Genomic DNA, 14749 nt, shown 5'->3' with positions numbered 1-14749 from the left:
CAGGAAACTTTAAACCATGCTAGGAAAGGGTGATGCTACACACCCAAGTAAAGTTCCAGGCGCAGTCTCCTCTGAAATGAATCTGTCTTCTGGCATTGATTATGCCTTGTCTAGGTTAAACTTCAGGAAGTTTGCTCCCATCCAGATTTGAACTTCCACTAGGTTCGGTAACCCTGTACTCCAAGTTTGGTGAAAATGAGGCATAGAGGTAAAAGTCATCTGTATGATGGTGCCACTGGGTCCCATACTGCCTTGTAATCTCTCCCAGGTTCTCTGTATACACATTATCCAAGAGGGAAGAAAAGATCAAATCCTCTGGCCCCTTGCATTAGGTTCCTTGGGAAGAAGAGAAGGTGCTCTCAATACCCTTCTCTGAGATCTCTCTGCGGAAGTGTGGAACAACTGTAATACCTCGTACACCAGTAAGACACTGCAAGTATCAATCTCATCATCCACTATATTAAGTTCACTTCTAGTCACCCCATCTTCTATAGGGTATAGCACAAACAGAAAAGCTCTAGAGAACAGCAGTGGCAATGATCAGAGAGGCATGGAAAGACTTCCATATGAGCAAAGAATAAATATATTGGGACTATCTTACCTTTCTGAAGGTGATGACTAATGGGTAGGGCTGGTCCAAAAAAGGTGTGGGGGACAAGGGGAGAATAAAGTGTGTGTGAATAAGTGAGAGAGTGAGTGAGCCTTGGGGGAAAATACTCATTTAGTTCAAACAAGGATTTTTTTGTTGGAAAAGTTTTGGCAGAAATATTTGACCAACTCCAGTGAACGACATTGATTAAGTCATCTTTCCATTTTCAGAGGGGTACAAAGACAGGTGGGCTCATTTTAGTTGTTGGGAACCTGAAAGTAAAATGGGTGGGGTTGTTTTGTTTGTTTGTTTTCCCCCCGCCTCCTGTGAAATTATTGAAAATATGAAATGATTTATCAAATAGGGCCTGTACAGAGACAGCCAGATTAATTTTTGATCAATGAATACAGGAAGCAGTGAGATGTAAATAAACATAAAGAATGCAAACCAAGATGCTGCTTTCTATTCCAATGATTCCTTTAGATTTTAAACTGATCTTATTTACAAGTAGAATAATTTAATTTGTGACCCCAGTAAGAAATATCCCAACATGTCCACTCACTGTTTGTTTGAGTAGTTGCTTTCTGAGGTCTGCCAACAAAACTCCTGAGCTGTTAATCACATCTCTTAGGGGCTGTGCTAATACTTACTTTTCAAAAACTAATTAAAGGGAATTTAATTGGATAGGCAACACAATTTATGTAATAATGGTTACAGTTGTTGATTTATCTGAAGCCTGTAATTTAGATCAGTAGTAGTATTATCTTTCTATCTGTGCATATGTAATTGCCAGCAGTTCTCATTCTGCTCTGATTGTTTTAACTGCAAGTAATTTATTTGGTTTTTTACAATCACATCTAAGTACGACTTTATGGAGAATATTTTCTTTTTCAATAAAAGTACAGGTACATTATACTCAGATTAGGTTGGAGCTTTTAGGAATCATTAAATTGCCCTGATATCTACCTATATAATAGAATAAATTAGAATATTTTCAATTCTAGACCTCCCAAGTCACCTTCACAATGAAAGGGGAGTTGGTGCACTCATGCTGCCAGGACTTTGAAGGTTCTTCCTAAGATTTTAGGAGGAGATGAGAGCAAAACTGAGGTTCCTAACCTAGCTAACCATAATTTATCAGAAGAAGAGAGAATTCTCACAGAAAATGGCTTTCTAAATTGGGACGTGTCATTGCTGATAAATAATGATTCAAAGAGAGATTCAGGCTCTGTCTACACTACGAAATTAGGTTGAATTTATAGAAGTCGATTTTTTAGAAATTGATTTTATACAGTTGATTATGTGTGTCCCCACTTAAGACCATTAAGTCGGCAGAGTGCGTCCACAGTAACAAGGCTAGCATCGACTTCCGGAGCATTGCACTGTGGGTAGCTAGCCCACACTTCCCGCAGTCTCCGCCACCCATTGGAATTCTGGGTTGAGATCCCAATGCCTGATGAAGCAAAAAACATAGTCGCGGGTGGTTCTGGGTACATGTTATCAGGCCCCCCCCGCCCCCCTCCCCCCCGGTGAAAGCAACGGCAGACAATCGTTTCACTCCTTTTTTCCTGGGTTACCCCTGCAGATGCCATACCACGGCAAGCATGGAGCCCCCTCAGCTCACCATCACCGTACGTCTCCTGGGTGCTGGCAGATGCGGGACTGCATTGCTACACAGCAGCAGCTCATTGCCTTGTGGCAGCAGGTGGTGCATTAGGACTGGTAGCCGTCCTTGTCATCTCCTGGGTGCTCTTGGCCGACCTCAGTGAAGTCTGTCAGGGGCTCCTGGGCAGACATGGGTGCTCCTGGCAGATCTCGATGAGGTCTGTCAGGGGCGCCTGGACATAAATGGGAGTGACTAAGATCATTCTCTTCTTTAAGTTTTGTCTAATGGAGATTCAGTCCTGCCTGGAATATTGGCAGAGGGATAGCTCAGTGGTTTGAGCCTTGGCCTGCTAAACCCAGGGTTGCATCGCGAGCACCCAGGAGACGATGACAGCTAGCAGTTGTACTGCACTGTCTGCTGGCAAGCACCCAGGAGACAACAACGGCTAACAGTCGTACTGCACCGTCTGCTGCCAGCCTACCCCTTCCTCCCTCCGTGAAAGCAACGGCTGACAATTGTTTTGCGCCTTTTTCCGTGCAGCCGCCATATTGCTGTCAGCATCGGCATCCTCTCTCCGCTTCTGCTGCCACTCTGCTCTCCTGCAGACGCCATACCACGGCAAGCATGGAGCCCACTCGGATCACTGCAGCAGTTATGACCGTTCTAAATACCATGCGCGTTGTCCAGCAGCATATGCAGAACCAGAACCTGCAAAAGCAGGCAAGTAGGTGACAGCAGCGTGATGAGGAGAGTGATGAGGATATGGACACAGACTTCTATCAAAGTATGGGCCCTGGCAATGTGGACATCATGGTGGTAATGGGGCAGGTTCATGCTGTGGAACGCTGATTCTTGGCCTGGGAAACAAGCACAGACTGGTGGGACCGCATAGTGCTGCAAGTCTGGGACGATTCCCAATGGCTGCGAAACTTTCGCATGCATAAGGGCACTTTCATGGAACTTTGTGACTTGCTTTCCCCTGCTCTGAAGTGCCAGAATACCAAGATGAGAGCAGCCCTCACAGTTCACAAGCGAGTGGCGATAGCACTGTGGAAGCTTGCAATGCCAGACAGCTACTGGTCAGTCGGGAATCAATTTGGAGTGGGCAAATCTACTGTGGGGGCTGCTGTGATCCAAGTAGCCAGTGCAATCACTGAGCTACTGCTACCAAGGGTAGTGACTCTGGGAAATGTGCAGGTCATAGTGGATGGCTTTGCTGTAATGGGATTCCCTAACTGTGGTGGGTGATAGACGGAACCCATATCCCTATCTTGGCACCGGAGCACAAAGGCATTGAGTACATAAACCAAAAGGGGTACTTTTCAATGGTGTTGCAAGCACTGGTGGATCACAAGGGACGTTTCATCAACATCAACGTGGGATGGCAGGGAAAGGTACATGACGCTCGCATCTTCAGGAACTCTGGTCTGTTTCAACAGTTGCAGCAAGGGACTTTCTTCCTAGACCAGAAAATAACGGTTGGGGATATGGAAATGCCTATAGTTATCCTTGGGGACCCAGCCTACCCCTTAATGCCATGGCTCATGAAGCCATACACAGGCAGCCTGGACAGTAGTAAGGAGCTGTTCAATTATAGGCTGAGCAAGTGCAGAATGGTGGTAGAATGAGCATTTGGACCTTTAAAAGCATGCTGGCACAGTTTACTGACTCGGTTAGACCTCAGCGAAACCAATATTCCCACTGTTATTACTGCTTGCTGTGTGCTCCACAATATCTGTGAGAGTAAGGAGGAGATATTTATGGTGGGCTGGGAGGTTGAGGCAAATCGCCTGGCCGCTGATTACGCGCAGCCAGAAATCAGGGCAGTTAGAAGACTACAGGAGGGCGCAGTGCACATCAGAGAAGCTTTGAAAACCAGTTTCATGACTGGCCAGGCTACGGTGTGAAAGTTCTGTTTGTTTCTCCTTGATGAAAACCCCCACTCCTTGGTTCACTCTACTTCCCTGTAAGCTAACCACCCTTCCCTCCCCTCCCCCTTTGATCACTGCTTGCAGAGGCAATAAAGTAATTGTTGCTTCAAATTCATGCATTCTTTATTAATTCATCACACAAATAGGGGGGATAACTGCCAAGGTAGCCCGGGAGGGGTGGTGGAGGAGGGAAGGACAAGGCCACACTGCACTTTAAAACTTATTGAATGCCAGCTTTCTGTTACTTGGGCAGTCCTCTGGGGTGGAGTGGTTGGGTGCCCGGAGGCCCCCCACTGCATTCTTGGGAGTATGGGTGAGGAGGCTATGGAACTTGGGGAGGAGGGCGGTTGGTTACACAGGAGCTGTAGCGGCGGTCTGTGCTCATGCTGCCTTTCCTGCATCTCAACCATAGCCGGAGCATATCCGTTTGATCCTCCAGTAGCCTCAGCATTGACTCCTGCCTTCTGTCAGCAAGCTGATGCCACTTATCATCTTCAGCCAGCCACTTATTATCTTCCACCAGCCACCTGTCCTCGCGTTCATATTGTGCTTTCCTGGACTCTAACGTTGTCTGCCTCCACGCGTTCTGCTGGGCTCTTTCAGTGTGGGAGGGCTGCATGAGCTCAGAGAACATTTCATCGCGACTGCTTTTTTCTCGCCTTCTGATCTTCGCTAGCCTCTGGGAAGGAGATGATAGTGTGAGCATTGAAACATTTGCAGCTGCGGGAGGAAAAAAAAAGGGAGAGTAGTAGTTAAAAAGACACATTTTAGAGAACAATGGGTAGACTCTTTCAGGGTGAACCTTGCTGTTAACATTACATAGCACATGTGCATTCGGTACAAGGTCGCATTTTGCCTCTTATATTGGGGGCCTGCCAGTTTGGTGTGAGAGATCACACATGCAGGGCCGGCGGGCAAAAGAATTCAGCTTGCAGGCAGCCATGATAAGCCACAATCTTTTGGCGTCTTTAACCTTCATAACATGTGGGAATGGTTTCAAACAGCAGCGCCCTCATTTCCCATACCAAACAGCCATTGGGTTGGCCATTTAAAATGGGTTGGCAATTTAAAAGGAGGGGCTGTGGTTTTCAGGTTAACATGCAGCACAAACCCAACTAAACCCCACCACCCAATTCTCTGGGATGATCGCTTCACCCCTCCCCCCACTGCGTGGCTAACAGCGGGGAAGATTTCTGTTCAGTCACAGGCAAACAGCCCAGCAGGAATGGCCACCTCTGAATGTCCCCTTAATAAAATTACCCTATTTCAACCAGGTGATCATGAATGATATCACTGTCCTGAGGATAACACAGAGAGATAAAGAACGGATGTTGCTTGAATGCCAGCAAACACTGGGACCATGCGCTACCATGCTTTGTCATGCAATGATACCAGACTACGTGCTACTGGCCTGGCATGGTAAAGTGTCCTACCATGGAGGTCGAAATAAGGCTGCCCTCTCCAGAAACCTTTTGCAAAGGCTTTGGGAGTACATCCAGGAGAGCTTTATGGAGATGTCCCTGGAGGATTTCCACTCCATCCCCAGACATGTTAACAGACTTTTCCAGTAGCTGTACTGGCCGCAAATCAATCATTAAACATGCTTGCTTTTAAACATGCCTGCTTTTGTATTATATTTACAAAGGTACACTCACCAGAGGTCCCTTCTCCACCTGGCGGGTCTGGGAGCCCGCCTTGGGTGGGTTCGGGGGTACTGGCTCCAGATCCAGGCTGAGAAACAGTTCCTGGCTCTCAGGGAAAACGGTTTCTCCGCTTACTTGCTGTGCGCTATCTTCAACCTCCTCCTCCTCATCTTCCTCATCCCCAAAATGCACAATCCATTGATGGAGTCAAAGCACAGGGGTGGGGTAGTGGTGGCTACACCCCTTAGAATGGCATGCAGCTCATCATAGAAGTGGCAACGTCTGGGGCTCTGACCCCGAGCGGCCATTTGCCTCTCTCTTTTTTTGGTAGGCTTTCCTGAGCTCCTTAAGTTTCACGCAGCACTGCTGTGGGTCCCTGTTATAGCCTCTGTCCTTCATGCCCTTGGAGATTTTTTTTCAAATGTTTGGGCATTTCATCTTTTGGAACGGAGTTCTGATAGCACATATGCATCTCCCCATACAGCGATCAGATCCCGTACCTCCTGTTTGGTCCATGCTGGAGCTCTTTTGCAATTCTGGGACTTCATCATGGTCACCTCTGCTGATGAGATCTGCACTCACCTGCAGCTTGCCACACTGGCCAAACAGGAAATGAGATTCAAAAGTTTGCGGGCCTTTTCCTGTCTACTTGGCCAGTGCATCTGAGTTGAGAGCATGGCCAGAGCGGTCACAATGGAGCACTCTGGGTTAGCTCCCAGAGGCCAATACCGTCAAATTGCAACCACACTACCCCAAATTTGGCCTGGCAAGGTCAATTTCAGCGCTACTCCCCTCATCGGGGGAGGAATACAGAAATCGATTTTAAGAGCCCTTTAAGTCGAAGTAAATGGCTTCATTGTGTGGACGGGTGCAGGGTTAAATCGATCTAATGCTGCTAATTCGACCTAAACTCATAGTGTAGGCCAGGGCTAAGATAAAATTCTATCATCTTGACTATTTAGATTGGCCAAGTTAATGAGTATTTTGTTGGAAGGTTTAGGTAAGGAGAGGAGGTTATTCATCAAAATACAAAGATTTCCTGTAGATAGCTTTCTTGTATATTCCAGTTATGTATGTAGCATTAAGCTGTCATGTTGTAATAGCAGTAATTGAAATGACTAGTTTTACATCAAAACTGAACTTAACGACACATGCTTAAAGTAAGTGTCTGCCCTCTAAACTCTGTGCTAGGGATTGAAAATCACTGAAAAACATCTTCGGGAACCAGGACTTTCTAGTTCAGTCCTGGACTATGGTGTCAAAAAAGCAGTGCTTCGACTGGGAGACTGGAGGCCTGTTTACCATTCAGTGTCTGATGAACCACAAGGGCAAGAAGTAGATGGTTTATTTAACCACAAGAAATCTGGTTCTTGGCTTTCCAATGAAATGGTATGTGTTCTCCAATGTTCTAAGATGCCAACCTACAGAATAGGCTGCCCTGGATCTTTGCACAGAACACCCATTGACTTCAACAGGAAGCCTACTATAGCCAAAGTGTTGTTTATGCCCCTGGTTTTCTAACTCCAGGCCTCAGATCCAAATTTATACTATAGTTTGTCCCCCAATGCAGAGTGAGTCTGATATTCCTATTTTAGATTAACATCAAACCTAATCCCTATCCCCAAAATGAAGATGAAAAATGGTTGTGAAAGAAATTGCTTTCCAGCTTATGAAAGGGTATTTACAAACTATAGAACAAAAACATGTTAAAACTGTACAAGTACTTAAAGCTGGCCTTTTTAGTAAAATAATCATAAAAACAGTGGGTTGTATTTGGCAAACTTACTGTCCTGACTTCAATTTAAGTCTCAAATCCTCCAAATCTGCAATAGATGGAATGTAAAAAATTAGCATTGAAGTATGAGTTCAACTTTTATGGTTTTAGTTCAGTGAAACTGAAAGAGGAGAGTGAAGACTTGTTGTGGAATATATCAACTTCACTTGCGGCTTGTCAGAATGTGACTTATGAACTGTGTGGGTTTTTTATTTTGTTTTTGTTTTTAACTCAGGGCGCCTTTCAGGTGTATATTTTAGAGGTGGGGAAAGGAGAGCTGGTTTTCAGTTCCTAGACGCAACAATACTAGGTAGAAACTGTCTGCCTCTCTTTTTATGACATTCTGAATTTTAGATTGTAAAATAACATCATTTTCCATGTTTCATAACTGCTAATCTCTGTTGAAACAGCAGCTCTTCTTTCAGATTAGCAGCCGTGTTAGTGTGTATTCGCAAAAAGAAAAGGAGTACTTGTGGCACCTTAGAGACCAACAAATTTATTTGAGCATAAGATTCCGTGAGCTACAGCTCACTTCATCGGATGCATTCAGTGGAAAATACAGTGGGGAGATTTATGTACATAGAGAACATGAAACAATGGGTGTTACCATACACACTGTAACCAGAGTCGTCACTTAAGGTGAGCTATTACCAGCACGAGAGCCGGGGGAGGAGGACCTTTTGTAGTGATAATCAAGGTGGGCCATTTCCAGCAGTTGACAAGAACGTCTGAGGAACAGTGGGGGATGGGATAAACATGGGGAAATAGTTTTACTTTGTGTAATGACCCATCCACTCCCAGTCTCTATTCAAGCCTAAGTTAATTGTATCCAGTTTGCAAATTAATTCCAATTCAGCAGTCTCTCCTTGGAGTCTGTTTTTGAAGTTTTGTTGTTGAAGTATTGCCACTTTTAGCAGTTCTTCTGTGGGTTTCAGTAACTTGAAAGAAAAGAGAGCTGTTCAGAGAGCTGAATGCTGTTCTTGTGTAAAGCTCTTGTTACATCACACTGGCTGCAGCCTACAGTAAGAGGATTACAGCAACTATCAAGTTTACTGAAATTTTTGAAATAATTTTGTGCATAGGACAAAGTCTATAATTATTTAAAAAAAAACCAACAACTTGAACTCTTGTGCTCTGTCTCTATTTTACTCATTTCTCCCCCAGCTCCCTGGATGACTCTTAACTTGCTGATGGTGGCCAGTTTTCCGTGTTATACAAATGTTCTCGTGGCATCCTTTCTACACTGTGAAATTAAGCCCTTGGTGGCAGTGGTTTTAGGAATAGGTTCCCCTAATCTGAAAATGGCTTCTGCTAGTATAGACTGAATGAAACCATTTTCAGCATAGTTAGCCTGTGTCTACAAAAGGAAGGTTTTGAGAAAAATGCTGCTATTGTACTACCCCCAGTAGCAGTAGTACAATGGTGGGAATGGTAGAATAGACTGGCAGCTAGTTCTCTGCCTTCTGCATCGGCTGACCATGCTCAGTGTAGGTCTAGCTGACAATGGGCAAAGCACCAGTAGCTGTTGGTGGCCCGTCTTTGCTAGCTGTCTCACCACTGCTACCGTTCATGGTGGAGAAATTTTATAAAAATTCTAGTGTAGACCAGACCTTGCAGAAAGTATCTGAGACCATCAGAAGCCTCATTTCAAAGCCCCTTTGAAAGATCTGTACAGGAAAAAACATTATTAATATTCTTTTCCTTTCCCGTGCTGGGTGGGATGGCCATTGTGCCACCTGTGACCTCAGCCGTGAGGGATGGGGAGGATCATTATATGTTTATCTATCTATATAAATTACAAATGACTAACATACAGTGCCTGGTTCTGGTCCCATTGAAGTCAGTAGGAGTTTTGTCATTGACTTCAGTTGGAGCAGTAGTGGGCCTTTCCAGCCTGGGGATGTATTCTCTTTACTGTGGAGGCTGTTTGCTTTGGGATTCCCCCAAAGCATTCATGGGTGCAGGAATCCTTGGTAAAATGGCTCCAGGAAGCCACGTTGAGTGGATGGTGTCAGTGAAGGCCAGCATCAGTCTGGAGGTACTGGGTCGCTAAGCAGATGACTAGATCCACCAGGTTTGTGGGTGGCCCCCACACCTTGTTTTGACAGAAAGAGGGAAGGAGAAAGGAACATGCTGTCCTCATCCCCTCGTACAGATCCTCATGGAAGACTGCCTCCCACAAAGCTGCTTCCTGAGAGTTTCCCCACAGGAGGTGATGATGTGGGCCCTGGCTTTCGTGTTCTGGCTACAGTGTAGGTAGTTGTAGCAGCATGATGCCTCTGACTCTTCCATTCTGGGCCCCTATTTTCAGGTGCCTATAACTTTCTGACTAAAATTTGGCTTTGGCTGAAATGTCACCTGCTCATTCTCAGCCTAAAGGTGAACTCTTTTTGTAAGAAGTTGGCCAAATGGAATGTGGCCAGTTTGAGTTCTGCACACTGATGTGAGCAAGAGGCAACTATTAATTACACTATTTGGCTTGCAGATATTCAGTGTCTTAAAATACAGTCCTGCTATAAACTCCGTCCAAGCTTACTTGACAAGTATGAAGAAATATGGATTAGAAATAACCAAGTGATCACATGCTGTGCATGTACACCTGTGACTGTACCCCCTAAGTAACAAACAGCAAACTGAGGTGTACTTGTGCATAGATCTGAACTGCCACACTGTTAAAATAATTAACCCAGCTGGTCCATCCTAGGCCTGTCTGCTTTGGATTCTCCTAGTATCCTGACTGGCCATTCTCACCATTAGCTACTCCTACTATGTTAAACTGACTATGTGATACAGATTTCCCTTCCTCTCCTCTCCCCCCCCTCCCCGCCGCTTGTGTGGGTCTATGTGATGCATGTGACACATGCACTACACAATTACAGTAGAAATTACAAATTTTAGTCATGAATAAAACAGTTAAACCACATCCTGGTTGCAAGGGAAGTTTATTCTTTGCACAGATAAGTTCAACCCTCCAGACTGCATAATAATAAAAGGAAACAGCCTATTTGATGGGCAGTAAACTATGCTACAACAAGGACTGGGTGGGAATCCAAATCAGATTTACAGTTCCAGGTAGCAATGGATAAAATTTAATTGGAAAAATAAGTCTTGCAACTAGTTTGCTATCTAAACTGATTTCCAGATTGTCTTTTTTTTAATTTTCATTAACTGAGAAATATCCATTTTCCAGACTATTTTAAATAGTTTGAATATCTTGCTATAAAATAAATAAAAATATTGAAAGCAGCTCTTTTAGTGTAGTATTTTTATATAATAGTTGAAACATTAACATTGCTAAGACATGAGTGGTGATACCTAAGGAAAAGGATCGGATAGCAAAGGAATGAAATTTATTGATTTTTTTTTTTAGCTTATTTGAATGAATTGGAAATGAGAGGTTTTGTCATATTGTTATAAGAGAGTGCAGAGTGTTTTGCAAAATGTTTTCTATTTTTTATTATTTAAAATATTTTTAATTAACACTAATATAGTGCATATTCAAAGTACACAGTCCAATCACTTTTACAGAAACTGATTTTCACAAGGTATATTCTATTTGCTAGTCACGTTTTTAAAATATATCAACGACAGCTCTTAACAGTCCAGATAGTTATATCATACAGTGCAAACCTTTCACTCTTGTAATATTAAGTGGTGGCTCTCTCTAAGTATAATTTGACAGTAAGTAAAGAGAGAGATTTTGTTGTTGTTTTTATTATTCTAGAGACACCGTACACCCTTGAAAGGATCCTGCCTGGCTTGCTTCCATTTTATGGGGTGGTGGACAATAGCGTACAATTCAACAAAATACAAAGAGCAGTGGAAAACTTTTTCAGATTCTACATATCTTGTGATGTTATGCTGTTCAACAGAAAAAAAATTATACCAGTCTGTCAACAACAAATGATAGTAACGTATGTTTTGTTTTGTTTCAGGAATGTTTACCCTTGCAGAAGTTGCATCACTTAATGACATTCAGCCAACTTATCGCATCCTGAAACCATGGTGGGATGTATTTATGGATTATCTTGCTGTTGTTATGCTAATGGTTGCCATCTTTGCTGGAACCATGCAGCTGACCAAAGATCAGGTGGTCTGCTTGCCAGTATTGCAGTCTGCTGTAAATTCAAAAGCACAACCCAGCATATCAGGGAATGCTGATGTTACACCAGGATTTGAAACAACCACTGATCAAGATAAAGGAATGGCAATGAGAACAGTTTCCTTTGAAAGTGCACCTACCATAACACCAGACATACCACTAAGCAGAACGACCTATTCTCAGTTGCAATCTACTGTATCAAATCAGGAGCCGAAGAATGAGAAACAGGATTCTTCAGGCCGAAAAACCAATTTGGATTATCAGCAATATATATTTATTAACCAGATGTGCTATCATTTGGCTCTTCCTTGGTATTCAAAGTATTTTCCCTATCTTGCTCTCATACATACTATTATTTTAATGGTCAGTAGCAATTTTTGGTTTAAATATCCCAAAACATGCTCAAAAATTGAACATTTTGTGTCTATATTAGGAAAGTGTTTTGAATCCCCTTGGACTACAAAAGCATTATCTGAAACAGCATGTGAGGACTCTGAGGAGAACAAACAGAGACTAACGGGTGCCCAATCCCTGCCAAAGCACGTTTCCACTAGCAGTGATGAAGGAAGCCCAAGTGCTAGTACGCCCATGATAACCAAGACTGGCTTCAAGTTTTCAGCTGAAAAGCCAGTTATTGAGGTTCCCAGCATGACTATTTTAGATAAAAAAGATGGAGAACAAGCCAAAGCCCTGTTTGAAAAAGTTCGAAAATTCCGAGCCCATGTGGAGGACAGTGACTTGATTTATAAACTCTATGTTGTCCAGACAGTCATCAAGACAGTCAAGTTCATATTTATTCTTTGCTACACAGCTAACTTTGTAAACGAGATTAGTTTTGAGCACAACTGCAAGCCAAAAGTGGAGCATTTGACTGGCTATAAGGAATTTGAGTGTACACACAATATGGCTTACATGTTGAAAAAGCTGCTTATCAGCTACATTTCTCTCATTTGTGTGTATGGTTTTGTCTGTCTGTACACACTCTTCTGGTTGTTTAGAATACCCTTAAAAGAATATTCCTTTGAGAAGGTCAGAGAAGAGAGCAGCTTCAGTGATATTCCTGATGTCAAAAACGATTTTGCATTTCTTTTGCACATGGTAGATCAGTATGACCAGTTGTACTCCAAGAGATTTGGTGTCTTCTTGTCAGAGGTAAGTGAAAACAAGCTGCGTGAAATTAGTTTAAACCACGAGTGGACATTTGAAAAACTTCGGCAGCATGTCTCCCGCAATGCACAGGATAAGCAAGAGCTGCATCTCTTCATGCTATCAGGGGTCCCTGATGCAGTGTTTGATCTGACAGACCTGGATGTGCTGAAACTTGAGCTGATTCCTGAAGCAAAAATCCCAGCTAAAATCTCCCAGATGACCAACCTTCAAGAGCTTCATCTCTGTCACTGCCCTGCAAAGGTTGAGCAGACTGCTTTCAGCTTCCTCCGTGACAACTTGAGATGCCTTCACGTGAAATTCACAGATGTTGCAGAAATTCCTGCTTGGGTGTATTTGCTCAAAAATCTCCGTGAGTTATACTTGATAGGCAACTTGAATTCTGAAAACAATAAGATGATAGGGCTTGAATCTCTCAGAGAGTTAAGACACCTTAAAATTCTCCATGTGAAGAGCAATTTGACCAAAGTCCCCACCAATATCACAGATGTGGCACCGCATCTAACAAAACTAGTAATTCACAATGATGGCACCAAGCTTGTGGTACTGAATAGCCTTAAGAAAATGATGAATGTAGCTGAGTTAGAACTACAGAACTGTGAACTGGAGAGAATTCCACATGCCATTTTCAGTCTGTCTAATTTACAGGATCTGGATTTAAAATCAAATAGCATACGCACAATTGAAGAAGTCATCAGCTTCCAGCACTTAAAAAGACTTACTTGCTTAAAGTTGTGGCACAATAAAATAGTCAACATTCCTTCCTCCATTACCCATGTAAAGAACTTGGAGTCACTTTATCTCTCCAATAACAAACTCGAATCCTTGCCAGTCGCAGTGTTCAGTTTACAGAAACTCAGATGCTTAGATGTAAGCTACAACTCAATTGCAGCAATTCCAATGGAAATTGGATTGCTTCAAAATCTGCAGCATTTGCATATCACAGGAAACAAAGTGGATATTTTGCCAAAACAGTTGTTTAAATGTGTGAAATTAAGGACTTTGAGTCTGGGGCAAAACTGTATTACCTCGATCCCAGATAAAATTGGTCAGCTCGTGCAGCTAACTCACCTGGAACTGAAGGGAAACTGCTTAGATCGGCTACCAGCTATGCTAGGACAATGTCGGCTTCTCAGGAAAAGCGGGCTTGTTGTGGAAGATCACCTCTTTGACACTTTGCCTTCAGAAGTTAAAGAAGTATTGAATCAAGACACAAGCATCACCTTTGCTAATGGAATTTAAAAACAGGTGTAATCCTCAAGCAACTGACTTCCAAGCAGCAAATGCTAATGTACAAGTTATTACAAGATCATGAATTTTAGAAATACTGGAATCTTTATAAGAAAGAACTATTAGCAGGATGATAGGTGATGTAACTGAGTGTTCAGTGTTTGTAGCATTTTAAATGATCATTTCCAATTTTTTTGAAAGAAAAAACCCTTAATCTCAATTCTTTTTCTTTTAAATTGTTTGTAACTTGGATGCTGCCGCTTTTGAATGTTTACAAATTGCTTGCCTGCTTAAAGTAAATGATGGATTAAATTGATGACCTTTTTCTTACTATATAAGTTATTCTTTAATGTCTGGACTTTATTTCCCCCACCCCCCCCAATAATGCACAAAAGTAAGTGGTTTCTACTACAGTATTATCCTAAAAGCACTTGCAATGCACATTGGTGTGTAATGTAGTGTTAATTCTCATACATTTTTAAGGAAACTAATCTTTGTAGCTGCTGCCTCACTAACTGAGGACGTATGTCTGCATTTGATGTTGTGAACTGCTGCAAAACTTCCAATTGTTTTACAAAGGGGTATGTGATTTGCTTGTGGGACCAAAGCTCTCCACATCCCTCACCAACAAGGCCTGATTTTTTGGATGGGATTCCCATCATAATCCACCAGTACTAGAGCCCTCGTCCTTTGCACACAGTGCAATT

General features: G+C 42.9%; 1 protein-coding gene across 5 annotated transcripts in view; it reads left to right on the top strand.

The window, feature by feature from the left end:
- LRRC8D (leucine rich repeat containing 8 VRAC subunit D) overlaps window positions 1–14359 on the top strand; it is an 82132-nt gene extending 67773 nt beyond the window's left edge. For 4 of the 5 annotated variants that reach the window (XM_073357115.1, XM_073357114.1, XM_073357113.1 and 1 more), the window contains one exon: window positions 11479–14359. In XM_073357115.1, coding sequence (XP_073213216.1) covers window positions 11481–14054 — 2574 coding nt within the window. In that variant the 5' untranslated portion in view covers window positions 11479–11480 and the 3' untranslated portion in view covers window positions 14055–14359. Of the gene's footprint in view, window positions 1–2735; window positions 4326–11478 lie in introns of those variants that run through there. The other variant, XR_012160419.1, reaches the window with a different exon arrangement.
- The last annotated feature ends 390 nt before the right edge of the window (window positions 14360–14749 follow it).

Source organism: Lepidochelys kempii, chromosome 8 (genome assembly GCF_965140265.1).
Source record: "Lepidochelys kempii isolate rLepKem1 chromosome 8, rLepKem1.hap2, whole genome shotgun sequence".
In the NCBI taxonomy this organism is placed as follows: domain Eukaryota; kingdom Metazoa; phylum Chordata; order Testudines; family Cheloniidae; genus Lepidochelys; species Lepidochelys kempii.
The sequence above is the reverse complement of the archived record's forward strand: the minus strand, read 5'-3'. Positions and strand labels throughout refer to the sequence as shown.